We start from the raw sequence: 27,616 nt of genomic DNA, 5'->3' as shown, positions 1-27,616 counted from the left end.
AACTAAAGATGGCTGCAATACAGGCCTGGCAGAGCATCACCAAAGAAGACACCCAGCAACTGGTGATGTCCATGAATCGCAGATTTCAAGCAGTCATTGCATGCAAAGGTTATGCAACAAAATACTGAACATAATTACTTTAATTTACATGACATTGCTGTCTCCCAAACATTATGGTGCCCTGAAATGGGGGGACTATGTATAAACACTGCTGTAATTTCTACATGGTGAAACCAAAATATATAAAAACACCCTTTATTAAAATCTGACAATGTGCATTTTAACTACATGCGATGATTTTTTATTGTACAAATCTCAAATTGTGAAGTACAGAGGCAAATAAATACATGATGGATCTTTGTCCCAAACATTATGGAGGGCACTGTGAATGCCTAACAATTTTGTACGGCAAAAATGTGTTTAGTTCTCTTCTGCAAAAAAAAATCCCATCCCAAATAGCAACAATTGAGGACTTTGTAATTATCTACAGTTAGCATGCAAGTGCCATCATGGTCCACTGCTCCAATCAAATATTGTTTTCCTTTTCCGAAAAGCGAATTAAGTTGTTGCAATAATCACATAAAATATTATAAATAACTATCATTAACGTGGCTGAATGCTGCACTCTGTGACAGGTAACAAGGCAGTCCAGATCTTACTAAAGGAACCTTTTGACACAAGTATTAAAAAACGACTCCAACAGAAATACCAACACCACAAGCTCAAATAGGATATTTTGAAAGCTGAAAATCCTTTGTATAAACTGGTCAAAGCAGGAATAAAGGCTCCATTTACTACCCAGGGATCTAACACTAACACTCAGCTCCAAGAGTAGGTAGGTTCATTTTACACAATGTTTTTCTTGTCTTTCTTACATTATGTTTAAAGCTAACATTCTAGGTTAAGCATTGTTGATAGTTAAAAACATCAGATCATGACACAGGAGATGGCAAACATAAGTTACATTAGTTCAGACAAAACTAGCAATTAAAACTTATGAAAAATAAATTTTGGTTCCTTTTACATGCTTTTGTGCGCATCCAAATCATCTAAAATCGACAAAAACCATTGTCATTCAGAACAGCTTCACAATATAGAAATTGATTCTGTGAATTCCATATAAAGACAACAATTATTGAAGAAATAAGATCTTAAGGCCTGTCACAGAATCCATCAAAAATAAAACAGCAAGTGACCAAAAGTCTAGGCAAAGTTAGGTTTTAAAGGAACATTCTGAAGAGGAAAGTAATGGCAAAGATTTGAGGGAATTATGGATTGGGTCCCTGTAATGTGGAAAGTATGAACAGGATGATTCATTAAAGAACAAGATGGCACTAATGGAGCTCAGATCTGAGGGCTGTCACAAAGGGAGGCGCAAGACCATGAAGCAATGAGAAAGTAACAATGACGTGTTTAAAAGTCAGCACATGGGGTCAGCCAGCAAGTCAGGAGCAATGACAAATCCTGCTCACTGACCATGGGCAATACAACTTTGTCAGGAAACTCCCATGTTTAATTAATGGAAAGTACTAGGAAAGCTAGCTATTTTTAACTAGTCTGAGTATATAATAGTAACATTATTATAATAGGCCCACTGACAATAATCACCCAGTAATAACCACAGCAAAATACACAAGACCTGCAAACAGCCCTCATTAAAGTTTACCTATTACATTTTAATTCCACACATTTCACATGAAGGACTCACCAGCATCATTGGCCTCTCCCTCCAGTATGTGGATCTCGGTGCAATCGGCCAGCGAGTGCTCCAAACAAATCTGAAGAAATCGAGCCTGGGTCCGACTGACCCTCTTCAGCAGAGTCAGCAAGGCGACAGTCTGTTCACATTCATTCCACCCCTTAAACCACCCAGCTAACACACCAACTTGATCCCGGAACATCATGATCGCAAGCCTGCACGATGGTCTCTTCTCTTCGGGCACCAACACAAGAGGAGAATGTCACATGTTTTCAGTTCGGGCAGCAAGACTGTAGTCTTTGAAACAGTTGGTGTCTTTTCTGTCAAAACATTCTTTTTTTTGAATGAGGGGGATTGCAAAATATTCTCCTACTTCTTTGCCTCACACCCCCACCCACCCACCCCCTCCCCCCAGATACAATACTCTGGGAGAACTACTCTCAACACTGGAAACTGAACAGAGAAACAACTTCAGGCAACTTCTGACAGCAGACTGTGGTAAACTTGGCATTCGTTAAGGTTTTTTTTCCTTGTTTCTTGCAGTTAGGGCTTCATGTTGTCACTAAAATCAAAAGACAAAAAAAGGCAACAAATGAATAAATACCAAACATACAATTTAAAGAGTACTTCTTCTGCAACTTTCCATATTTCTTTTCCTCCCCTCCCCATCGGCCAGTCTCCGTTCCAATCTGATCCCAGGCATCTACAAACACCATTCTGAACAACATTAAATAATTTTCAGCCACCTGGAAAATGCTTGCACTTTTCTCAGACTACTGGATGTAAAGTAGGGAACTAGAGTGAAAATAATCTGAATCAGTTCACTGACATTCTGTGCGGCTTTCAGCTTTTCTCTCTCACCCCACCCACTTCCAGCATTACCCAGTTTAAAGACCTCATCAGTCTGATAATCGGAATGCTTCCCCTGAAAGAATCCAACCCACACAGCACTCACCCCCCCCCCCCCCCCCCCTCCCCAATCCACCAGCCAGCCCCATCTGGAGCTGTTATTAAGCCAAGAAGTGAAGTTCCATCAATGTATGACATCATTCCTAAAGCCACCCACATCTGGACTTCATTAACATTCAGAGCGCGCTCAGAGCTGGCACATACTGGATACAGAGAGAACGCTGCACAAAGTGGAAATCATTTCAATAGGGTTGCCACAAAAGGAAACAAAACATTTGATCATGGAGCTGACCATACAGAAAAAAAAATCCCTGCTTTTATTTCAGTTATATTGTTATTAGGAATTTCATTTAAACTTTAAAATATAGTACAACAACCCATAATTATTCAGACAACAGGCAAAACTATATAGACCAAGAGATTCAATGTTTGACCCCCGTCACAATTGAGGTACTGTATTATAATTGGCTTCATGGTTCACGGAAGTGGGTCAGGGGTACGGGTTAGGGGATTGTGGGGCAGTGATCAGACTTGGCTATGATGTGCTCCTGTACTCCAAGCAGCTAGCCGACCATTTATTTCTGTGCCAAGGTACATATCTGGAGCTAATAGGACAGTAGTATGAGGGAGGATGTAGGGCGCTGGAGAGCAAGCAAACCATAGAGTAGTTTCCAATGAAAGCTCCTGAATTCAATCGCCTGACCGAGGAACTGCCCAAAACCAACCAGCAAATTTCCTACTGCCCAGTTTGTTTGGACAGCTACATCATTCCAAACAGAAGCACTACAGTGTGGGTGGAAGAAAATACTAAACCACCTTTAAAAAACTTAAACACATGCAACTGTCCCATTTTGACAGATCTTCAAATTGTCTCATTCAGAGTGGAATCTTTGTAAGAACAGGAAAGCCATACACACTGCAGTAATAAACTGTTCATAGACACAAAATGCTGGTGTAACTCAGTGGAACAGGCAGTATCTCTGGATAGAAGGAATGGGTGACGTTTCGGGTCAAGACCCTTCTTCAGAATAAATTACCCATTCAGTTATTCCTATGCTGTGAGCCTGCCCTCCAGATTCACTAATCAATACCACATCAACAATTTCTATAGACCAACAACCTACAACACTTCTGTAAAAAGAAAACTCAATGAAGGCAGGGACTCAAAGTCACTACCTCTCAGCAAACATTCTTTAGTTTAATTGCAAAGACATAACTTGGACATTTCTACAGACACTACCTAATAAGTAAACTACTTTACATCATCTACACAGTTGTTACGTAACCTGTATTACAGACCATGTGTCAAGAACACAATGGGTTATTGCACCAAATTACAGATTGAGAAAGATTGATGCTAAATCTTAGTCTGAGGCAATTGACTGGTCCGTGTAGACGATTTAAAAGGAAACGTCAACAGTCTGGATGTCCAGAAGATAGAGAACAAATATCCACGTTCTTTCTTCAGACCCATACATTTTTTGAGAAATGTTTTAAAACGCTGCAGGTGAGGCAATTGTTTGCATGGACGTACTGAATAGTCTGACCATGGTAGACACAAAACAAAATCAGCACTCACCAGATAATTGTAAACAATTGACCATTTAACCAAGTAAGAATATGCATCTGCCTTTGATTCAGCAGGGCAGGAGAGCTGCAGTAAATTAAGTAGGTATAAGTCCTGTAACACAGGCACTGTATACCCATGAGTACCACCAATTACCACTGAAATACTGAATTTCACCATTGCAGCTGGGGAGTTCAAATTCTGGAATAATAGGCACCTGTAACACTCCTAGATAGCTTTTTACAACAATCCAATTCAGTAAAATCTCACAGAAAGAAATTTGCAGGTCCAATGATAGATTCCAGACCCAACTACAACATGGCTGACTCGTTTCTAAGGGCATGGCATGCCACTCAGTTTAAGGGCAATTAGAAATGAGCAATAAATAAAACTACGACCTACGTTCGCATCTCATCCAGCAAAGTGAATTGCCTGCATTTATCTTTGGTCAATTTCAATCGTTTGGGTAGCACAGCGGTCAGTCATGTTGCCACTCTGTAAACTCCACACAGCCTCTATTCTCTGTTATTATGTGGCTTTGCCCAAGCAGCTCCCCTTCCCTCCAACATCCCACAGACTTGCTGGTTAGTAGATTAAATGGCAATTCTGAATTATCCCTAGTGTAGGTAGGTGGCAGGAGAATTGGAGTTGATGGTCAAGAATATAGGTTATTGGGAAATAAGCGAGGAAACTGGACTAACAGGAATGCTCAGCGGGCCAAATGCCTGGTAAGGAAATATGGAAAATTTGAACAAGTTTGGAAAAACACATCAATGAGTGCACAATGCTTTGACTTACTGCACCAGTAGGAATGCAGTACAAGTTATGGGTCTCCCTAAAATAAAACATATTACACATTTCCAATCAAGTATCTAAAAGTTCCAAGAATGGAAAATTAGTTTGTCATTTTAAACAGGTAATCAAACAGCTAATTATCAAGCAGGTAGCCATGTGAATTTTATAAGCAGATACTCATGTGTGGCTATTTGGTGGTGCATTGCGTGTTACAAGTATCTGAAATAGTCACTAGCCTATTTTCTCCTCCCTGATCCAGCGTGGCAGTCAATGCAGACAGTCCCAATTTTTGAAAGGGAGCCAGATTACCCTACACCCTATTATTACCCTATTATTGTCCACAAGCAATTGACCAGGCTAAACAAAATTATGGAGGGTGTGGACATTACAGCAACGTCCCTCCCTCATTCTAAATGCCCTCCCCAAATCCTGCAGTTAGGGCTGCTGTCAGGGTATCTAAGCAGCAAGTATCACCTGCTCAACACATCGTTGTAATAGGTAGGAAAGAACTGCAAATGCTGGTTCAAATCGAAGGTAGACACAAAATGCTGGAGTACTTCAGCGGGACAGGCAGCATCTCTGGAGAAGGAATGGGTGATGTTTCGGGTCGAGACCCTTCTTCAGACATCGTTGTAAAGGCTGTGGTACTGAGAAACAAGAAAGAAGTCTAACAACCAATTGAAGCTATTGATCCAGAGAAAAGATGTTCACTTCTATAGATTGATGAAGGTAGGGTGGCGGATGTTGTATACATGGATTTTAGAAAGGCTTCTGATAAGTTCTCTCATGGTAGGCTGATCGAGAAGATAAGATATACGAAATTCACGATGACTTGGTTGTATGGATTCAGAACTGGCATATTCATAGAAGACAAATGGTTGCGGTGAAAGGATATTCTGGCTGGTGCTTTGTGCTGGGATCTCTGCTGTATGTATGTAAATGATATAAATGACCAAGACGTAAATGTAGATGGGTTGGTGAGTATGTTTGCTAAAGCCACCAAAACAGGAGTTGCAGACAGTGTGGAAGTTCGCTGTCAGAAGATACAGCTGGATATAGATCAGCTGCAGAAATGGCAGATGGAGTTTAACTCGAGCAAGTCTGGGGTGTTGCAATTCAGGAGAGCGTATGAAGGGAGGGAGTATATAGTTAATGGCAAGACCCTCCACAGCACTGAAGTGCAGAGAGATCTTGGACTCCAAGTTCATAGCTCATTAAAGGTGGCAGTACAAATAGCTAAGTGCATTGAATACAAGAGTCAGGAAATCAGGATGCAGTTCAATAGGGCTTTCATCTGGATGCATATGAGGAATTGCACTTAGTTCTGGTTGTCCCATTACAGGAAAGATGTGGAGACTTGAGGGTGCAGAAGTGGCTTGCCAGAATATTGCCCGGATGAAAGGGTTTCCACCACAGGGGGAGGTTGGATAGACTTGAATTGTTTTCTCTGAAATGTCAGAAGTTGAGGGGAGACAATAGAGATACTTAAAATTATTATGAGAGGTATAGGTAGGGGAGACAGTCAGAACGATTTTCCTAGGGTGGAAATATCCAACACTAGAGGGCACAGCTATGAGGTGAGAGGGGGGGGAAGTTTAATGGAGATTCATGGGGAAAGTTTTTTTCGCATAGAATAATGGGGCCTGGAACACATTGCTGGGATAGTGGTGGGCAGATACAATAGAGGCGTTTAAGAGGCTTTTAGATAGGTACACAGAAGATGAGGGATATGGATCATGTACATGCAAAAGAGATCGGTTTAACCGGGCAGCATGCTCGGCACAAATATTGTGGGCTGGTGCCCGTTCTTGTGCTGTTCTGTTCCATGTTCTATAAATCTTCCCTGCTACAGATTTATTGGGGGCAGGAGCAAGGCAAGAGAAGGCAGTAAAATATTACAAATGCTCAGTATAGCTACACAAAAACCTTCCAACCTCTAACTGGATCTATGCATTGAAATCTAACTGTGCCAAATACAAATCAAGCCATCATAAGCTTGCATGGACCTTAGCTACCCAGACAGCATCAATAATCCTCCATTAAATAAAGAATAATTAAAACACTAGAAGGCTCCAGTCCAAGAAAACAAGCAGAACCAAGCTTGATTCCTTTCCCCAGGCCATCACGTATTTTTGTTGCTAATTGGCTGAACATTAACCACTGTTGACATATCTGGGTATCAATATCAATATCAGTTTTATTCATCACTTGCACATAAAGTGTTGTTCTATGTGTTGGTGTTCATGGAGCTGCACATCTTCAGAAAGGTACTCATGGCACACACACATCTAACTTAGATGTTCCCATCTAAATTATCATATCTACCCACCATGTTGCTAATCTACATGTATTTCAGCATCCTTGTAACGATTTAAAAAAATACTGTGACCCAGGAGAAAACGATCTAGTCTCAAGTTCACCAGCATCGTGTTTATGAGTGAACTTTGTTTACTAGAGGGAAACTGACTGAGCTCCCCGCGATGAAGCAAAGTTTATTTTGCTCTCAAAAATGGACATTTTCACTGTAGAAACAAAGATTCAAATTTGCAAAGTGCAGATTTAGGACAGACGCAGGTATTTTTTTGCACGGCAGGATGACTAACCACTGAAGGGAGTTCAGGCAAGGCTGCTGGGCTCAATACAGGTGCTGCAATAGGAAAGAAGCACAAGCCAAAATGGGGACAAAGGCAGCAAAGTGAAGTGCCTGATTGGAAAAGGCAGATTTATCTACTATTCCTGTACATCCATTTGTATACTTCAAGCCTGCACAATTTGGACTTTTAATCGCAACATGGGTCAGACCAATACTGTTGCTCAACTTTAAGCAGCTTTATATTCTGTTCCTATTGTTGACGATCAGTGACTAGCTCTCCCAAGAAAGATTCCATTCCACTCTGAAGACTTAAATGCGATACAGAGGGAACAACGTATTGACGGGACTCTTGTCAATTTGAAATGCAAAACCAAGGATCGCTCTAACTCCTTACTTGGTTAATAGAGTTCTTATGGCATTAGTCAACATTTGCCTCTCATCAGCAAAACGATGTGATAACATAACACTGTAATTAACTACAATATCACAACAGTGACTGCACTTCACAAATTATTCAATGGAAGAAGTGTGTTGGGATGTGGATTTTGAGAGAGGGGAGAGAAGTGTTTGTTTGTAATACAATTCCCAAGCCTATGCTATCTAAGTTGTATGTTGAATAACTAAGTCTTGAACATTGGTCATGTTTCTGTATTCACTGTGCAGCAATGGCCCAGCAGCAGCAGAATGCAGCAGAAATTTGACGTACCTTGCACTGACTAAACTGTGGTGCTGTCAACGCCAATGTTACAGGTTGAGAAATCCAACTAGTGATCTTCTGGACAGGGTGCTAGAGTCATTAGTCTTCCTGCCACCATTTCACTCATTCTTTACCAACGTATCAATGAATCTGACTACTAACACGCACTGCAGATTCAAAATTTTAACTTTTAAATTATTTTGTTCAATATTGAAATGTGACCAAAATATCACCCTTCAAATAACTTTTTATTCACCTGTAATCCTGATTAACTGAACATGCGGCAAGAAACATACTAGATACTCAAAGCTACTACCACATTGATCTAAGATAGACACAAAGTGCTGGAGTAACTCAGCAGGACAGGCAGCATCTATAGAGAGAAGGAATGAATGACGTTGCGGTACGAGACCCTTCTTCAGACCAAATTGATCTATTCTGCTACAGAGCCATACAAAATTCAATATGCAACAACTCACTTTGACTCCTCAGATGAGGGGTGGAGAAGAAAAATGCCAGGCAAACCACCAAGGCTCCATATCAATGCCAAACTAAAGTTTTATAAAGAGCAATGTTAAGAGACAATTTCATCCTAGCCTCCGCCCATCATCCAATGATAAATTTCACCATGAATAAATTTGTGACATTCTCCCCACCTTCTATTTTGGGGCATCACCACCAGATATTTTGGCTACTTGGGTTAGGTCGAAGCTAAATTAGCTATGTATCCTTTGCGCAATGATATTTAAATTAATCCTCTCTTATTAAATAATAGTTTTCTTTTACAATTCCAGATCAAACTCAACCAGAGAATAACTTTGCCTAAGGATTCCACATCAAACCAAAGTTTAGGACAATTACAAACAACTCTTGGTAACCAGGAATTCAGGCTCAAACCAATCCACGACTTAGCTATAGAAATATAGAACTATCTCGGGAGTGCCATGGGACAGTTGGCACGAGAAATGGAAAATGAGCAGCAGCTTTGGAGATTGGCAAGCACTGCTCAGGCAATATACTGGAAGATTTACAATCTACCTCCAATTATTTGTGATTTACAAAATTGCAAGGCATGGCATCACCCAGCAACAGCTCTGGTTTGGACATAAATTTGATTTCAAATTCACTAAATCCTGAACAAATTATAATTTCATGGTTTTCCCTGCAAAACACTAAAATGTTGAACGTAATTATCACGCAGCCTTCACATGGAGAGTTCTCACAAATTGTTGAATCCACACACGTAGGCAACAGCGGGAAATACAACAAGTAACCCACATGCTGCAGTCAACCTCAAAGTATTCACGTGGTTTTGTATACGTTGAACGTTATTTAAAACACCGCATCCAACTTTCACACTGTATTACTCTTCAATTTAAAACTTGGCAAGGCCACCAGCTTAATCAAGGACTGATCTCATCCAGTCACTCGTTTTCCCCTCTACCATCAGACGAGGTACAGAAGTTTGAAAACGCCTACCTCCAGATTCAGAGACAGTTTCTTCCCAACTGTTATCAGGCAACTGAACTGTTCTCGCACCAACTGGAGAGTGGTCTTGACTCCCATCTACCTAATTGAGGACCTTCAAACCATTTTTAAGCAGACTTTATCTTCAACTAAACATTATACCCTTTATCCTGTATCTGTACACTGCGGATGGCTTGATTGTAATCATGTCTTGTCTTTTCACTAACAGGATAGCGCACCACAAAATGCTTTTCACTGTACACGTGATAATAATAAACTAAACACCTACAATTTAAAGTGCTCACCCATTTACAAAAAACTTTGCTCAAAAGCTACAACTTCTAGGATTCAATCTTACAGAATCCCTGAAGTTATTCATGACACACCACATTGAATTAAAGGCTGACAGTGCAGCAGAAAGTACAACAAAATCAGAAAAAGACAAAATATACACCAAGATGAATAGTGTAACTTAGAAAAGGTCAGAGTTAACAGAAAATAATAGGAAGCTGGCTTGAGCATTGATACTAAATATCTAGATGGGAGTATTTTTTGATAAATTTAACCAATGTACCATCCATGTAACAGGTTGTCACACACACAAGTGTCGAGTCAATTACGTCAAATGTTGAAGAAACAAAATGAAACAACTGCAATCTTCCAGAATTTCAGTGAGAGAGGGGCTGGCAGACAAAATAAGTGAAGGAGAGACTGGTGCATACCAGAGCTGGCTTGATACAGGAGCTGGGCCAGACTCCTGGCAAAGAGTGTGCGGGATAAATCGCTGAACTCTGCCTGTCCCTCAGTCCTGTGGTTTAACGGCAATACCTCGCCCCTTCACCCAAAGGCAGGCACAAATCGGTGCCCCCTCCCCTCTCATCCCTGCCCACCACCGCCCCCCCCCCCTCCCATTCACCCCCCCACCTCCAATACCCTCACCCTCCTGGGGACACCCCCACCTCCATGATATGGGTCCAGGTGCCCACACTTCATCTCCCCCCAGGGACCAGTCTCCACCCCCACCCCAGGACCTGCCCGCACCCTGGGGACCCAGCCCCCACCCTGGGGACCCCCACCCAAGGGACCAGTCTCCATATGGGACCCAGCCCGCACCCTGGGGACCCCCACCCTGGGACCCAGTCTCCACCCCCCACCCTGGGGACCCCCACCCATGGGACCCAGTCTCCATCCCCACCCCAGGACCCAGCCCGCACCCTGGGGACCCCCCACCCATGGGACCCAGTCCCCACCCCCACGAGCCAGCGTCCGCGGCCGCAGCAGCCCCCTCCTCCCCCGGCCCCTCCACACACGCTACCCCGCTACCCCGCGGGTGCCGGCCGGGGCCTACCTCCCCCCCTCAGCAACACAGACAGACGTCAGCCGGTCCCCGGGCGCCACTCGACGGTCCGCTGCCGGCGGCGGGTCGCGGACAGCCGCCCGTGGAATGTTCTGGAGGGCGCTCACCTGAGGGTCGGGTCTGGTCTGGTGTGGTGTGGGCGGCCTGGGCCTGAGGGTCGGCGCCTGGGGTGCGGGGCCCGGCCGGCCGGCCAGCGCGGCGACAGCGGCCTGTGGGGTGGGGAGGCTCGGCTCGGCTCGGCTCGGCGCCTGAAGGAAGAGTCTGGGGGTCGAGGCCTTGTGTCGCCGCCTGAAGGAAGAGTCGGCGCCTGGGGTCGGGGCCTTGTGTCGCCGCCTGAAGGAAGAGTCGGCGCCTGGGGTCGAGGGGAGGCGACACCACAAACCCCGCCGCCGAAATCCCCCGGTCACACTAACCTGCTGGGCCGCAGCTCGCCCGCCCATTGGTCACGGCCATCCGTCCCGCCTACCCGCCCCTCCCACTCTCCACTCCCATTGGACAGCCGCGCCGTCAATCAGCGGCGCCCGGCAGCACGTTCGGTTGTGGACGCGCTGGGAGAGACCGGATATGACATAGTACGAGCCGGATGTAGGCTTGGGTTTTCGCAACGGTTGCTGGGGGTTGTAGTTTTTCCGTGGCACTGAGCTCCAATTGTACATGGGGCACAGCAGCAGGTGACTCAGTGGGTCAGGCAGCACCTGTGGAGGACATGGATAGGTGAGGTTTTGGGTCAGGTAGTGGGAGAGCCTAGGCCTACAATACAATACAATTTATTTGTTGTCATTTGAACCCAGAGGTTCAAACGAAATTTGGTTTCTGCAGTCATACAAACAAGAAGAACCAAGACACAACACAATTTACAGGAACATCCATCACAGTGAATCTCCTCCTCACTGTGATGGTCTTATCTCTCATAGATCATAATTCTAGAGGTCATAGCCTCAGAATTAACGGACGTTCCTTTAGGAAAAAGATGATGTGTAATTTATTTAGTCCAAGGGAGGTTAATCTGTGGAATTCATTGCAATAGAAAGTTGTAGAGGCCAAGTCAGTGGATATTTTTAAGGCCGAGATAGATAGTCTTATTTTGTACGGGTGTCAAGGGTTACGGGGAGAAGGCAGGAGAATGGGGTTAGGAGGGGGAGATAGATCAGCCTTGATTGAATGGCGGAGTAAACTTGATGGGCCGAATGGCCTAATATTCTACTCCTATCAGTTATGACCCCATGACAGATCAAAACAGACGATGATCAAGGAAATGTAGAATGATTCATTGTTGGCTGAGGGGAAGGTGACAACAAGGCCTACAATCAGCAACTTTGAATTAGGACGATGGTAAAACTAGTCGGTGAACTATTTATAGATTCCTGGTGGACAGAGCGAAACGATCGCCGAGTCTGCGTTTAGTCTCGCCGATATCTAGTAGTCCACAATAAATGTCATACAATAAACTAGCAGTGATAACACCAGGTAACACTAGAAGTGCAAGTCCGAGGTGCAACCAACAATACACGCCATAAAAGATCACAGTTGCAGAGGTTAGTGTCGTGCAGTGTTCAAGAGCCTGATGGTTGTTGGAAAGGAAGCTCTTGAAGCTGGAGATCACAGGTTTCAGGCTTCTGTACCTTCTTCTCGATGGTAGCAGCGAGATGAGAGCGGGGCCAGGGCGGTGTGAGTCTTTGTTGATATTGGTTGCCTTTTGGAGGTCGAACCTCCTATAGATCCCTTCAATGGTGGGGAGGTCAGTACTTGTAATTGGTTCTGGCTATGTTTACCACTAACTATAGACTCCTTCATTCCTGGGCTTTTGAGTTGCCAAACCAGGCCGTAATTTAACCAGTCAATATGTTCTCCACCAAACATCTGTCGAAGTTTAAATCAGCGACATACCAGATCTCTTCCAAGGAAGTAGAGGTGATGATGGGATTTCTTTGTGATTGCACCAATGTGTTCGGCCCAGGACAGATGTTTGGAGATTAGCACTCTCAGAAATCCAAAACTGTTGTCTCTCTCCACCAGTGAGGTACGGGTACAATGATAAACATTGCCTGCAGCAACATCATGGACAAATAGACTCAGACAAACACATACACACGAATTGGACATAAATGGCATATAAAAATCTAAAAGAAGAAGACTGTAAAAGAAATCAAAACACAAAAAACACACAGCTTGTTGTAGGAAAGTAACTGTTCCTGAACCTGATAGTGTGGGACTTGACCCCACAGTAGCAATGAGAAGAGGCCATGGGCCGGATGTTGGGCATCCTTGATGATAAATGCTGCTGCCTTGATGCAGCACTGGTGTTGATGGAGGGGGAAAAGATACTTGAAGATACTGCTTGATTTGTTCTCTGTCTGGTTTGGGGACTGCAAAGCCTCCGACTGGAAGTCCGTGCAGAGAGTGGTGAGGACGGCTGAAAAAATCATCGGGATTTCTCTTCCTTCAATCCGGGACATTGCGTGCAAACGTTGCTTGTCCAAGGCCAACAGCATTGTAAAAGACCCCACACATCTCCATCATGGACTGTTCACTCTGCTGCCCTTGGGCAAAAGGTATCGCAGTATAAGGAGCAGAATGGCCAAGTTTTGCAACAGCTTCTTCCCCCGAGCCATCAGACTCTTGAATTCCATATAATGTGCCGCCACTATTATCTATTTTATCTTTTTATCTATTTTATCCTTTTGTTATTTTAAGTTGCACGGTGAGCCAGATGCAACAAAACTTTGTTTAGACTTGCGTTTGTTGGTGTATTTTTGAATGACAATAAAGTCTTTGATTGATTGATCGATTGATTGATTGATGGGAGAGGGGAGATGAGAGAATGACCAGGGTGTGAGTGGTCCTAGACTAGATTATATTGGCTTCTGTCCTGAGGCAGCGTGAAATGATGAAGTTGATGGAGAGATGTTGGGTTGAGAGATGTAATGGGCTACATCACACAATCACAATCAGACAATCACAATATTACTTTATTAGCCAAGTATATTTTGCAACATAGGAGGAATTTAATTTGTCAAGTCAGTCATACAAATAAAAAGCAACGGAACACAAAATACATTTTAACATAAACATCCATCACAGTGCCTCCTCCACATTCCTCACTGTGATGGAAGGCAAAAAAAAGTTCAAATCGCTTCCCTTCTACATCAATAACTCTCTGCACTTGGTCTTGGGCAGAGCAGTTGTCATCACAAGCAACAATGCATCCTGATAGGATGGTTTCTACTGTGCATCTGTAGAAATTGGTGAAGTTCATGTAATTCACAGTTAGATTGGGGGTTGTATAGTCTGCTGTGGGGTGCTATTTGCTGCGAAACCAGTTTTGTTTGGTGCTGCAATGTCTCATGTGTGTGTTAGAGACCGCTTACAGCACTGTGTGAATCAAGTAGACAAGACTGTCTAATTAGCCTCCACGACCCTCATAGATGTCAAACAGACCGCAGGTTGGAGAATTTCTATTGGGAAGCAACTCCCCGAGGTGTCAGGGTAAGATAACAGATTGAAAACCATGTAAAAGCAGTGCCTGCCAAGCACACCTTAGTCTCTGGGTAGGCAGCTCTGCGCTGATGGATATTTCCTTGTGGCACCAGCAACTTTCTACCAGAAAATAGGGAGAACAAAATGGGATTGGTCTGGTATTAGAAACCAGGAGCTACAGATATTGGTTTACTCAGAAGGACACAAAGTGCTGAAGTAACATGTTCCCATCATTAACACACAGATCAATACAGCACAGGAACAGGCCCTTTGGCCCACAATGTCCGTGCTGAACATGATGCCGAGTTAAACTAATCCACCTCGAAAACTCACTGTTTAAAGAATATTAATACTCAACTACCCATGTGGCTTAGGTAATAATATTACTGCAGAGTGCAGTGATAGAGCTGCCATAAAACACTGAACATAGAACATAGTTTAGTTTAGTATGTTATTGTCATGTGAACTGAGGTACAGTGAAAAGCTTGTGTTTGCATGTATCCAGTCAAAGACTATACCAGCCATTTACCGTGCAGAGATGAAGGATAATAGGTATAACGTTTAGTGCAAGATATATCATTGAAGTCTGATTAAAGATTAAAGCTTCCGATGAGGTAGATGGGAGGTCAGGACCATCCTCTAGCTGATGAACACTGAACATAGAACACAGAATGCAGGACAGGAACAAACCCTTCTGCCCACAATATCTGTGCCCGGTAACAGCTGGGAACAAACTGTCTCTGAATCTGGTGTGGTGTAGATGGGTTGGAAGATCCGCATGGACATGTTGGGCTGAAGGGCCTGTTCCTGTGCTATACGACTCTATGTCTCCCTCTGTCTACATCCTTGTTACTTTGAGCACTCTCTCCACTTTCTCCACTCTCAGAAGACTAATGCCGGCTGATGCAGCTTTTCCTGGTGACACATCTCCCTCATTATTGGATCCATTCCAGCAAGCCAGACTGCATCCTTCCCAAGGTCATCACATCTGTAATGCCTTCATGAATGTGTTGGGTCACACCAGCGAAGGTTTATTTATAGGACGGTGCGCAGCCATTTACATATTCAGCCTCTAAGGTCTTGGTGCAAACTGAATGCCCTCGACTTTTTGTGAAACCGGTGCAGTTTTTGAGAAGAATGCACACCATATGGCTCTTCAGCCCAGTCGGATTATAACACATACCCAGATACAGGGAACACATAGAACATGGAACAGTACAGCACAAGAACAGGCCCTTCGGCCCACGATGTCTGTGCTGAACATGATGCCATATTATCTGCCTGCACGTGATCTATATCCCTCCATTCCCTGCATATCCATATCTATCCAAAAGCCTCTTGAACACCACTAACATATCTACCTCCACCACCACCCCTGGCAGCACGTTCCAGGCCCACACCACCATCTGTGTAAAACAACCTGCCCCACACATCTCCTTTGTGCTTGCATTATGTGCAGGCGGATAAGAGATGATCTTGCCATCGTGTTCAGCACCAACATTGTGGGCTGAAGGGCCTGCTCCTGTGCTATACTATTCCATGTTCATTCTCCCTGCCAGAGTATAGGATAGCTTGGCCCTGCAGTACTGGAATATTTCACACGTCAACAAACCACAAACTCTGTTCAAGTGACGACGGCTTTGATGCCGTCTCTGGTTGGATGGAGATTCTACAGAAGATCTTTCTCAGTGGACTTTAGAGAGACAACGCAGAAACAGGTTCTTCAGCCCACCCAGTCCACTAGCACTATCCTACACACTGGGGACAATTTACAATTTTTTACACAAACCTACAAACCTGATCTTCTTTGGGATGTGGCAGGAAACCGGAGCACCCAGAGAAAACCCACATGGTCACAGGGGGAACATACAAACTCCGTACAGACAGCACCCGTAGCCAGGTAACACAGGTGTTCTCTTTCTAATTCCCCGTCTCCCCTCTGCTTCTCTCCCCTCGGCTGAAGACGACTAATCCTATCAAGATTCTCCGGTTCAACGGAGGAAGACCTTCAATGGTGACAACAATCATCTCCCTTTTGCTTTCCAGAATCTTCTCTGCTTCAGTCTGAAGAAAGATCCCAACCTGAAATGTGCCCACCACAGATGCTGCCTGACCTACTGAGTTCCTCCAACACTTTGTGTTTTTCTCCAGATTCCAGCATGTGCAGTTCCTTGAGTCTTCTATCTGGTTCTCTCAAATTCAGATTAGTTTGTATTTGCACACCCAGCAGGGAGCAATGACATTCCTTGCTCACACGAAGTTCACAGAGTAGACCATGATGGATCCAACAAGACCAGGATCGAGTGGATGTGGGGAGGATGTTTTTACTAGTTGGAGAGACTAGGATCAGTGGGCACAGCATCAGAATAAATGGACTACCTTTAGAAAGGAGATGAGGAGGAGGAGGAGTTTCTTTAGTGAGAGGGTGGTGAATTTGTGGAATTCATTGACACAGATGGCCGTGGAAGCCAAGTCAATTAATTATTTTAAGGGAGATGGATGGGATTCTAGATTGGTTTTGGTTTACTGGACAGACTAGGATCAGTGGGCACTGCCATCAGAACCACCCCCCTACCTTTAGAAAGGACTGAGGAGGATTATTTATTTAAATCGGTTGTGAATTCGCTCTTCCAGGGAGATTCTTCATGCATTTCGTTGTCTCTGCCTGTCAATGACATTGACAAGGCAGAATTGAATCTGAATCTGAATCTGTCTTCTTTGTGGGGATGAGAAGGAAAGATGTCAGTCATGATTGAATGGCGGAGTAGACCTGATGGGCTGAATGGCCTCATTCTGCTCCTATCACTTATGAACAATAAATGCAATGAAGCGTTAAATCAGCAGACTGGTGCCAGGATTGTAGTGAAACCATCGTACAGGAGCAGAGGTGGGGTGGGGTGTTTGAGGTGAGACATTACCAGTCTTTCAAAGCCCTTGATTATGGCCGGGTGTCAGAGCTACTGGGCGCCAGTCATGGTGAGAGGTCACTTAGTTTATTTGGGGATGGGGAGGGTGGAAGCTTGCGTGAAGATGGTGAAGACCATAACCTTTGGTGTAGACGGCCTCTCGCGTGTACATTGTAAAACTTAGCGCAGTGACTTCCGCGTGGCAGTTGATGAGCAGGAGTTCCGTTCTGTTTCCCCTGTGACCTTGTGGTTTTGCTAGTCCTTGTGTGTCTCACTCGCCCCCGGGGAACGCGCAACAAACAGGAGTGAGCCCAGGGTACAAGGGCCTTGTCCGGGGTACAAGGAGCCAGCTCTGAGCGTCACTGAATAGCCGATCGATTTGGAAACTTGTCAGTAAAGTTCAGCTTTTGGCCAGAAATCTGCCGTTTTGTAAGTTTGTGGCAGGTCTTATATGGTGTGAGCGACATTGAGGAACTAGCAGTGCGAGCATCCTGCCACGGGACCTCACTGTACAGACGGGTTATCATGGTAAGCACTTCGCCTTTCATAACCTCTGACATTTTCTTGCATGTTTCGATTTAAAGCGCGTCTCCTGGTTCCACTGTAGACACAACTCTCTCGGGCAGGAATCACTTTAGGCTGCTGCTGTTGTGTTGTGCTGTGTTGGTGTTGTGTACAGCTGTGACTTTCTGGCACAATTGGGGAACCGAGGCCGTGGATTTGCCATTCCACCCAACATTTCTGCCCGCTGATAGCTGGTTGGAAGTGGCACAAAGACTAGCGGTCGACCTGTGTTCTAGTCTGACCCTTTAACTGGTACCGAGGGGAATGCTGATGAACTGCTGGATGCTGGACTAAACTAAACATGGTTGCAATCTGTCCTCATCTGGTATTTCCGGGTCCTTCACCGTTCCGTTAATGGCAGACTTGCCCTCAGTAGCAACATCACATGTATGTCCCTGATCACAACCTCCAACCCACTCCATCGCCGCGTTTCTCTGCCCGTTCCCGAGCGATCGCTGGGAATTATAGCCACAAGTGGGACATAGATTATTCCCCACCCTCCTGACACCACTTGTCTTGTCGTCTGTGTCCGGACTGGGGCGGTGGTGTCCACACTTGGTCGCTGTAAGCGGCTGAGGATCTGTATTGCCCCGGGTAGAAGGAGAAGCGAGATAACTATGGAGTCAGACAGCCCTTCGGCCCAACTCATCCATGCTGACCAAGATCTATCCAAGCTGCCATTTACCTGCAATAGGCTGATGGCCCTGTTTCCTGTCCTTGTACCTGAGAGATAGTGGGGATGGAGCGAGCGAGCGTGTGTGTGTGTGTGTGTGTGTGTGTGCGTGCGTGTGTGTGTGTGTGTGTGAGTGTGAGAGTGAGTGCGTGCGAGTGTGTGTGCGAGTGTGTGTGTGTGTGAGAGACGGTATGTGTGTGTGTGAGAGAGAGAGAGAGAGAGAGAGATTGGGAGAAAGACATGAGGGAGGAACATATATAGAGGGAGAGATGGAGTGTGTGAGAGGGTGAATGGAGAGAGAGGATGAGAGATGGAGAGGAGACATAAATTGACTGTTGGAGAGGGAGAGTGAAAGAGAGAAATACATATATATATATATATATATATATATAGAGATAGAGAGAGAGAGAGAGAGAGAGAGAGAGAGAGAGAGAGAGAGAGAGAGAGGGGGGAGGAGAAGAGGGAGAGAGGAAAGGGAGAGAGGGAGACATCTTATCTTCAGCTAACATTATTGATATTTTGAAGTACAATAGAAGGTGTAAATCGGAGTCGGCAAGATCACCTGCTGCTCTCTCTGCACGGTGCTGCCTGCTGTGTTGAATATTCAAGTCAAGTTCTTTAATGTCCTGTGCAAAACACAAACCGGTGGTGCAGCACTTTGTGTTTGGTTCCAGGCTCCAACAACTGCATCTCCTGTGTCTCCCCAACCCCTGCCTTGACGGTTCTGCACAGCAAGATATCTCTTCACATCAGCTTCCTCCACTCCCCCTCTCCTCGCCCCATCAATACATTCTCAAGCTCCCCCCGTTGCTTCTATCAATAATATTTTCTTTCTCACACGTTAGAGGAGCAGGAGCAAGTCTACTGGACCCCAGCGCTTGTTCTGCCAATCAGTGGGATAATGGGTGAACCTTCTCTGCACACTTCCATTTCATTCCATTCCCTAAGTGTGCAAACATCTATCAAAGTCATAGAGCTATACAGCATGGAAACAGGCCCTTCGGCCCACCTTCTCCATGCTGACCATTGACATGCTGGGCTAGCCCCATATCCCCTGAAACCCTTCCTATCCGTGCCTCTGCCCAAATGTCTTTGACTTTTAAATTGGATTTGTATCTGGTCCGACACATTCCTCCAGATACAGAACTGCTGCCCCTGAGATCCCTCTTAAATCTTTCCCATCTTATCATCAGCTTATTCCCCTTAGTTTTTAGGATCCTCTACCGTTCCAGCTTTCTCCCCCAACCCCCTCCCCCATCTCACTCAGTCTGAAGAAGAGTCCTAACCTAAAACGTTCGTTATCCATGTTCTCTGGAGATGTTGCCGGACCCTTGAGTTATTCTACTCATGGGACATCTCTTCATCACAGAGCACAGAAGGTTGATTACACTAAACTAAACTACATTGGTTAAACTAAACTAGTACCTGTTATGGGCTGGTTGTTTTATGGGGAAAGATTGGAGAGGCTGGACTTATTGAAGCTCCTGAGAGAGCTGGAGAGGGCAGGTGAGAGGCTTGGATTGAGTGGATGTGGAGAGGATGTTTCCACTAGTGGGAGAGTCTAGGACTAGAGGCCACAGCCTCAGAATTAAAGGACGTTCTTTTAAGAAGGTGATGTGAAATTTCTTTAGTCAGAGGGTGGTGAATCTGTGGAATGCATTGCCACAGAAGGCTGTGGAGGACAAGTCAGTGGATATATTTAAGGCAGAGATAGATAGATTCTTGATTAGTACGGGTGTCAGAGGATATGGGGAGAAGGCAGGAGAATGGGGTTAGGAGGGAGAGATAGATCAGCCATGGTTGAATGGTGGAGTAGACTTGATGGGCCGAATGGCCAAATTCTTCTCCTATCCCTTGTGACCTTATGTGGGGAGGATGTTTCTGTAGGCGAATCCACAACTGTTACGTCTGAGTCAATCACTGCATCACTGTCTCAGAAGGAAATCTAAAATGCCGTTATGTTGAAACTCTTATTGTAGAAGTCAATGTTCATACCGCTGGGTTGTAAACTGTCCGTGAATACGAGGTGATGTTCCTCCAGTTTGTGTGTGTGTGTGTGTGTGTGTGTGTGTGTGTGTGTGTGTGCGTGTGTGTGTGTGTGTGTGTCCTCTGTCACTGGTGGTGGAGGAGGCCCAGGACAGGGAGGTCAGGGTGGGAATGGGGGGGAGAGGTAACTGTTCAGCAGCCGGGAGATCCAGCAGATTGTGTGAGACTCTGGACAGTCAACCCCAGCGTTTGGTGTTCAGTCGCCGAGGGTAGGCTCGATGTTGTCGATGTACAGGAGGTGACATGGTGATTGATGCTGAGTTCCCCCCTTTCCCCCTTCTCTCCCCGACAGTCGGACACTCTTGTGGTCTGTGAGCTGGACGCCGATCTCCTCGCCCGGCTGAGGAAGTTCCGTTTCCGCAAAGAGAAAACCAACGCAGCCATCGTTAGTGAGTGGGGAGGGCAGGGTGGTGGATGAGGGAGTTGGGGGGACGGGGGGCAAAGCGGGGTAACAGGGTTTTATCTGTGGGGGGGGGGCAGGAGGGGGGGGAACAGGGAACCACTCACCCCCCCCCCCCCCACCCCCAGGGGGTGTCTGGTCCTCTTGGTGCCCCCAAGGCCAGGTAATCGGGCAGGTGTTGCCCCTCTCAGGGCGGCACGGCGGGTAGTGCCGCTGCCTCACAGCGCCAGGGACTCAGGTTCAATCCTGACTCCAGGCGCTGTCTGTGTGGAGTCTGTAAGCTCCTTCTGTGACCGCGTGGGTTTTCTCCGGATTCCTCTCGCATCCCCAAATACGTGCGGGTTTGTAGGCCGGCTGTAAATTGTCCCCAGTGTGCAGGGAGTGGGTGGGAAAGTGGGATAACATGGAACTAGTGTGGAGGGGTGATCGATGGGCGGCGTGGATGCATCGAGCGGTGACGTGGAACCGTCGCCTCACTTGACATGTCCTGTCTCTTCCAGTTAAAGTTGATAAAGAAAGTCAGATGATGGTCCTGGACGAGGAGCACGAGGTCAGTGAGTCTCATAACGTTCATCAACGGTTCACCTGCCTCACCTGTCTCACCTGCCTCACCTGCCTCACAGACTCACCTGCCTCACAGACTCACCTGCCTCACCTGCCTCACAGACTCACAGACTCACCTGCCTCACAGACTCACCTGTCTCACAGACTCACCTGCCTCACAGACTCACCTGCCTCACCTGCCTCACAGACTCACAGACTCACCTGCCTCACAGACTCACCTGCCTCACAGACTCACCTGCCTCACAGACTCACCTGCCTCACCTGCCTCACAGACTCACAGACTCACCTGCCTCACAGACTCACCTGTCTCACAGACTCACCTGCCTCACAGACTCACCTGCCTCACAGACTCACCTGCCTCACAGACTCACCTGCCTCACAGACTCACCTGCCTCACAGACTCACCAGTCTCACAGACTCACCTGCCTCACAGACTCACCTGCCTCACAGCCTCACAGACTCACCTGCCTCACAGACTCACCTGCCTCACAGTGTCCCCAGCATCATCTATCCATGTTCTCCATAGATGCTGCCTGTCCCGCTGAGTTACTCCAGCATTTTGTGCCTGTCTTCGGTTTAAACCAACATCTGCAGTTCCTTCCTACACATGATTATTATCAAGCTGTCCACAATTAACAGATGGAAGATACAAGGTACAACATTTAGTGCAAGATAAATTCCATTAAAGATAAAACCAAGTCCTATCCCAACTCACCCATGCCAACCAAAATGCTCCATCATAGCCAGCCCCACTTGCCTGTGTTGGGCCCATATCCCTTTACAACTTTCCTATCCATGTACCTGTCCAAGTATCTATTAAATATTGTTATTACTGTGTTTACTGTTTACGGGTCCAGCACAAGGTAGCAGGCATCTCGACATGAGAGGTCACCCATTCCTTCTCTCCAGAGATGCTGCCTGTCCCACTGAGTTACTCCAGCATGTTGTGTCTTAAACCAGCATCTGCAGTTCCTTCCAACACACGCATCTCTATTCTCTGTCTTCACAGTGTCGATCGTTTTTAACCAATGTGCTTTCCTTTCAGGACATTTCTCTTGACTCACTCAGAAACGAACTCCCAGAGAGGCAGCCTCGATATCCTTTATGTGATAGGAGCATAATTAGGCCATTTGGCCCATCAAGTCTATGATATACACCTGATATTTGTGTCTATCATTGGTTTCAACCAGAATCTGCAGTTCCTTGCGACACATCTGTTGTCCCATTCCCCTGATTCTCAATCTGAAGAAGGGTCTCATCACCCATTCCTTCTCTCCAGAGATGCTGCCTGTCCCGCTGAGTTACTCCAGCTTTTTGTGTCTATCTTCCATTTAAACCTGCATCTGCAGTTCCTCTCTACACATTCTGTCCTAAGGGAGGTTGGTACAAAATGCTGGAGTAACTCAGCGGGACAAGCAGAATCTCTGGAGAGAAGAAATGGGTGACGTTTCGGGTCAAGATCCTTCTTCAGACCGTAAGGGATATTGTTGCAGGAATGGGAAGTAGAAGGGAACTTTGTGAGGACTGGGAGCTGGGAACGTTGGCTGGCAGGTGCTCCGACCAATGTCCTACCTGCTGTGACAGTGCCGGGCAGGTGAGTAGGGAGCTTCATTTCGTCCCTCACCCCCACTCTCACCCCCACTCTCACTCTCACCCCCACCCTCACCCCCACCCCTCCCCCCACCCCCACTCTCTCCCCCACTCTCACTCACTCTCACCACCCCTCACCCCTCACCCCTCACCCCCACCCCTACTCTCTCCCTCACTCTCACCCCCACTCTCTCCCTCACCCTCACCCCCACCCCCACCCCACCCCCACCCTCACTCTCACCCCCACCCTCTCCTTCACCCTCACCCTCACCTTCACTCTCACCTTCACCTCACACCCTCACCCCCACCCCACCCCACCCCCCACCCACCCCCCCCCCACCCTCACCCTCCCCCCCACCCCACCCCACCCCCACCCCCACCCTCACCCCCACCCCCACTCTCACCCCCACCCTCACCCCCACCCCCACCCCACCCCCTACCCCTACCCTCACCCCTACCCCTACCCCCACCCCCACCCCTCACCCTCACCCCCTCCCCCTCACCCCCACCCTCACTCCCACCCCCACTCTCACCCCCACTCTCACCCCCCCCCCCCCACCCTCACCACCACCCCCACCCTCACCCACACCCCCACCCCCACCCTCACCCCCACCCCCACCCCCCTAACCCACACCCCCACCCCCACCCCCACCCCCCCCCCACCCTCACCCCCACTCTCACCCCCCCTCACCCCCCCCCCCCTCACCCCTCACCCCCACCCTCACCCCTCACCCTCACCCCCCCTCACCCCCACCCTCACCCCCACCCCCCCCCCCCCCCCCCCCCCCCCCCCCCAATCAGGTGCTGCATCTTCCCAAAGAGCAGCTCACCAACAAACTAAACTAATTGACTTTTTTTATCTCGAGTTTCAGTGAAAATGAATCCTCTGTCTGTAAAACAATCGCGGTAATTCCAGCTCAATTATTTAGTGTTGAAGCCTTTTGAAAATGTGAAAATTGTTGTAAAAAGGCAAATTATATTTTATGACGAGATCGATGAATGATTATTGGTCTTGTTCATGAACTCTTCCCTCTCGCTAAACGCTCTCCCTTATTGATTGGCTGTTATATCATTGTTAATTACATTTATTGATTACTCCCAATCATTTTTCACCCAATTATTGTTTATTATTCCTTCCTGTTTCAGAAAGTTTTATATGTTTCTGCCCCTTAATTGCTGCTCAGATTTATAGTTTACAGCTGTAAATACGTACACCATGACAACAGGGTATCTTACCCCATGTGTCTCATCTTCAGCAGCCCCCAGGGTAAGTCTCACTGCCCCCTCCCCAACACTAACTACATCCACAGACAGCCCTGGCCAAGTCAACGGGTATTTTTAATGCAGAGATTGGCAGATTTTTTATTATTATGTGTGTCAGGGATTATGGGGAGAAGGCAGGAGAATGGGGTTAGGAGGGAGAGATAGAATGGCGGATTAGGCTTGATGGGCCGAATGGCCTAATTCTTGTCCTTAGAACTGATGAACGCTGAGACCGTCATCTCCTCTCCGACATTTATCTTATCTTTCTCCCAGGCTAGAGGATTCTAAAACTAGAGGATGTAGGTTTATGGTGAGAGCGGAGAGTTTTAAGAGGGATCTCAGGGTGGTCCGTATGTGGAACGAGCTGCAGCAGGAGGTTAGAGAAGCAGATACAATCACAACTTTTGAACAGGAGGGGGTGTGTGGGGAGAAGGGGGAGTGAGGTGAGGAGGGTTGGGGGGTGGGGAGGAGGGTTAGGGAGTGGGGAGAAGGGGTTTGTGACTGGGTGAGGGAGATATGTCTCATGGTAATGCAGCAGTAGAGTTGCTGCCTCACAGCATCAGAGACCCGGGTTCCATCCTGACTGGTACTGTCTGTGTGGAGTTTGTACGTCCCAACTGTGAACTGCGTGGGTTTTCTCCAGGTGCTCTGGTTCCCTCCCACACTAATATAAATGTCCAGGTAGGTTAACTAGTTTTGGTATAATTGTAAATTGTGCCAGTGTGTGTCGGAATAGTGTTAAAGTGCGGGGATCGCTGGACAGCGTGGACCTGATGGGCCGAAGGGCCTGTTTCCACACTGTATCTCTAAACTAAACTGGAGATTATTTCGGGAGGTGGGCGGGTGGATGGACAGAGAGATCGGGGTGTTGATGTGACCCCAACATTTACACGGGCGGTGTCTGTGGGCTTTGTGTCTGTGCAGCATCCACAACACTCACTAACGTGCCCTGACCCTGGTTTACAGGTTGCCACCCCCAGCAGCAGGTGATGTACGCAGGCAGCAAGAACCACCTGGTCCAAGCGGCCGAACTCACCAAGGTCGGTCTTTGTTCTCATCTCTTCTTTTACCTCGAAGATCGACACAAAATGCTGGAGTGACTCAGCGGGACAGGCAGCATCTCTGGAGAGATGGGATGGGTGACGTTTCAGATTGGGACCCTTCTACCTGTCACACTCTAGAACAACCCCAGGCCAAAACCACCCAACTAATCTTATCCCTCCTGATACTCCCAGCCTCACCCGATATCACAACAAGCCCAACCTACCCATCGAGTCTCTCCCCATCAACAATTCTATCCCCCCCCAACCATTCCAACACCAACCCCCCAAATCTAACCCCCCCCCCACCGGGCAAGTGTGGACAACTGAGACCAGCTTGCATGGGGCATCTTGGTTGACATGGACCAGTTGGGCTGAAGGTCCTGATTCTCTGAAGAAGGGTTCTGGCCCAAAACATCACCTATCCACGTTCTCCACAGATGCTGCCTGACCCGCTGAGTTACTCCAGCACTTGTTTGTAAAGCAGCATCTGCCGCTGCTTGTTTCCACACGTGCCCCTGACTGCACACTGCCCGCCACTGTGACTGTGACAGAAGTGCCACTGTGTCTCTGTGCCAGTGTGCCAGTGTCACTGTGTCTCTGTGCCAGTGTGCCAGTGTACCACTGTACCACTGTGTCTCTGTGCCAGTGTGCCAGTGTGCCAGTGTGCCACTGTGTCTCTGTGCCAGTGTGCCATTGTGCCATGTGTACCAGTGTGCCGGTGTGCCAGTGTACCACTGTGTCTCTGTGCCAGTGTGCCAGTGTGCCACTGTGTCTCTGTGCCAGTGTGCCAGTGTGCCAGTGTACCACCACACCACTGTGCCATCATGCCGCACTATGCACAGTGTTTACCGTGACGTGAGGGGGTGTGAGGTGGGGGGGGGGGGGGGGGGGGCAGCGCTCACTGACTCTGTCTGTCTCCCGTTACCCGGAAGCAGGTGTTTGAGATTCGGAGCACGGAGGAGCTGACCGAGTCCTGGCTGAGTGAGAAACTCGCCTTCTTCCGCTGAGGCCGGGCCGGGCCGGGCCGGGACCACAGCGCGGCCACGACAATACATCCCCACGCTGAGCTTCATCCAACCAGGGCAGACTAATGCCGTTGTTCCACAAGGCTGGAGTTTTATACCGCATAAATAAATGTCACCCGCATTGCTTTAGTGATGTGTCGCGTTGTTCTCTCTCCACTGGGAGAATAAGTTCCTAAATTCACAAGTTCTAAGAACAGAATTAGGACATTCGGCCCAGATTGAAACTCTCCGCCATTCTATCAAGGCTGATCTATCTCTCCCTCCTAACCCCATTCACCGACATAGAAACATAGACAATAGGTGCAGGAGTAGGCCATTCGGCCCTTCGAGCCTGCACCATTCGCCATTCAATATGATCATGGCTGATCATCCAACTCAGTATCCCATCCCTGCCTTCTCTCCATACCCCCTGATCCCTTTAGCCACAAGGGCCACATCTAACTGCCTCTTAAATATAGCCAATGAACTGTGGCCTCAACTACCTTCTGTGACAATCTCCGCCTTAAAAATACTGAACTATGTGCTCCAGTTTCCTCCCACATCACAAAGACGAGCGGGTTTGTAGGTTAATCGGCGCCTTGTAAACTACCCCTAGTGTGTAGGGCGTGGATGAGAATGTGGGATAACATAGAACTGGTGTCAACGGATGGTCAGCATGGTCTGGATGGGCCGAAGGGCCTGTTTTCGTGCTGTATCTCTAAACTAAACGAGTAAATTCCCCGACTGTGTCCAGTCCCCGACCCGTTGCTGTTGCTGTCGCTGCCACTGGGTGGCAGTGTGGGCCCACACCACTTCACAGCGCTCTCTCTACACCTGTACACACTGGTACACACCTGGTACACACTGTACACACCTGGTACACACCTGGTACACACCTGGTACACACACTGTACACACCTGGTACACACTGTACACACCTGTACACACTGGTACACACCTGATACACACTGTACACACCTGGTACACACCTGGTACACACCT

At 47.1% G+C, this 27,616-nt stretch overlaps 3 protein-coding genes across 5 annotated transcripts in view; 2 read left to right on the top strand and 1 right to left on the bottom strand.

The window, feature by feature from the left end:
• The window catches only part of LOC129714071 (protein Smaug homolog 1-like), a 56,165-nt gene extending 44,840 nt beyond the window's left edge, over positions 1 to 11,325 (bottom strand). Inside the window, exons 1-2 of one of the 3 annotated variants that reach the window (XM_055663531.1) lie at positions 11,192 to 11,325; positions 1,709 to 2,261 (exon numbers count right to left, since the gene is read on the bottom strand). In XM_055663531.1, the coding sequence (XP_055519506.1) occupies positions 1,709 to 1,904 (196 nt within the window). In that variant the 5' untranslated portion in view covers positions 1,905 to 2,261; positions 11,192 to 11,325. Of the gene's footprint in view, positions 1 to 1,708; positions 2,262 to 2,445; positions 2,577 to 11,191 lie in introns of those variants that run through there. The other 2 variants (XM_055663530.1, XM_055663532.1) reach the window with 2 other exon arrangements.
• LOC129714039 (proline-rich protein 2-like) lies at positions 10,691 to 11,725 on the top strand. The gene has a single exon (XM_055663497.1). It carries the CDS (start codon positions 10,691 to 10,693, stop codon positions 11,723 to 11,725), a length of 1,035 nt encoding a protein of 344 aa, XP_055519472.1.
• A 5,932-nt stretch (positions 11,726 to 17,657) lies between these two features.
• LOC129714073 (glia maturation factor gamma-like) lies at positions 17,658 to 26,764 on the top strand. Its single transcript, XM_055663533.1, has 7 exons — positions 17,658 to 17,995; positions 21,043 to 21,139; positions 21,651 to 21,700; positions 22,760 to 22,820; positions 24,497 to 24,571; positions 25,534 to 25,607; positions 26,546 to 26,764. The coding sequence occupies exons 1-7, from the start codon at positions 17,993 to 17,995 to the stop codon at positions 26,615 to 26,617; spliced, it is 432 nt and encodes a 143-aa protein (XP_055519508.1). The 5' UTR covers positions 17,658 to 17,992; the 3' UTR covers positions 26,618 to 26,764.
• Positions 26,765 to 27,616: the final 852 nt, after the last annotated feature.

Source organism: Leucoraja erinacea, chromosome 38 (genome assembly GCF_028641065.1).
Source record: "Leucoraja erinacea ecotype New England chromosome 38, Leri_hhj_1, whole genome shotgun sequence".
Classification (NCBI taxonomy): domain Eukaryota; kingdom Metazoa; phylum Chordata; class Chondrichthyes; order Rajiformes; family Rajidae; genus Leucoraja; species Leucoraja erinaceus.
This window is presented reverse-complemented; position numbering and strand designations above follow the sequence as displayed.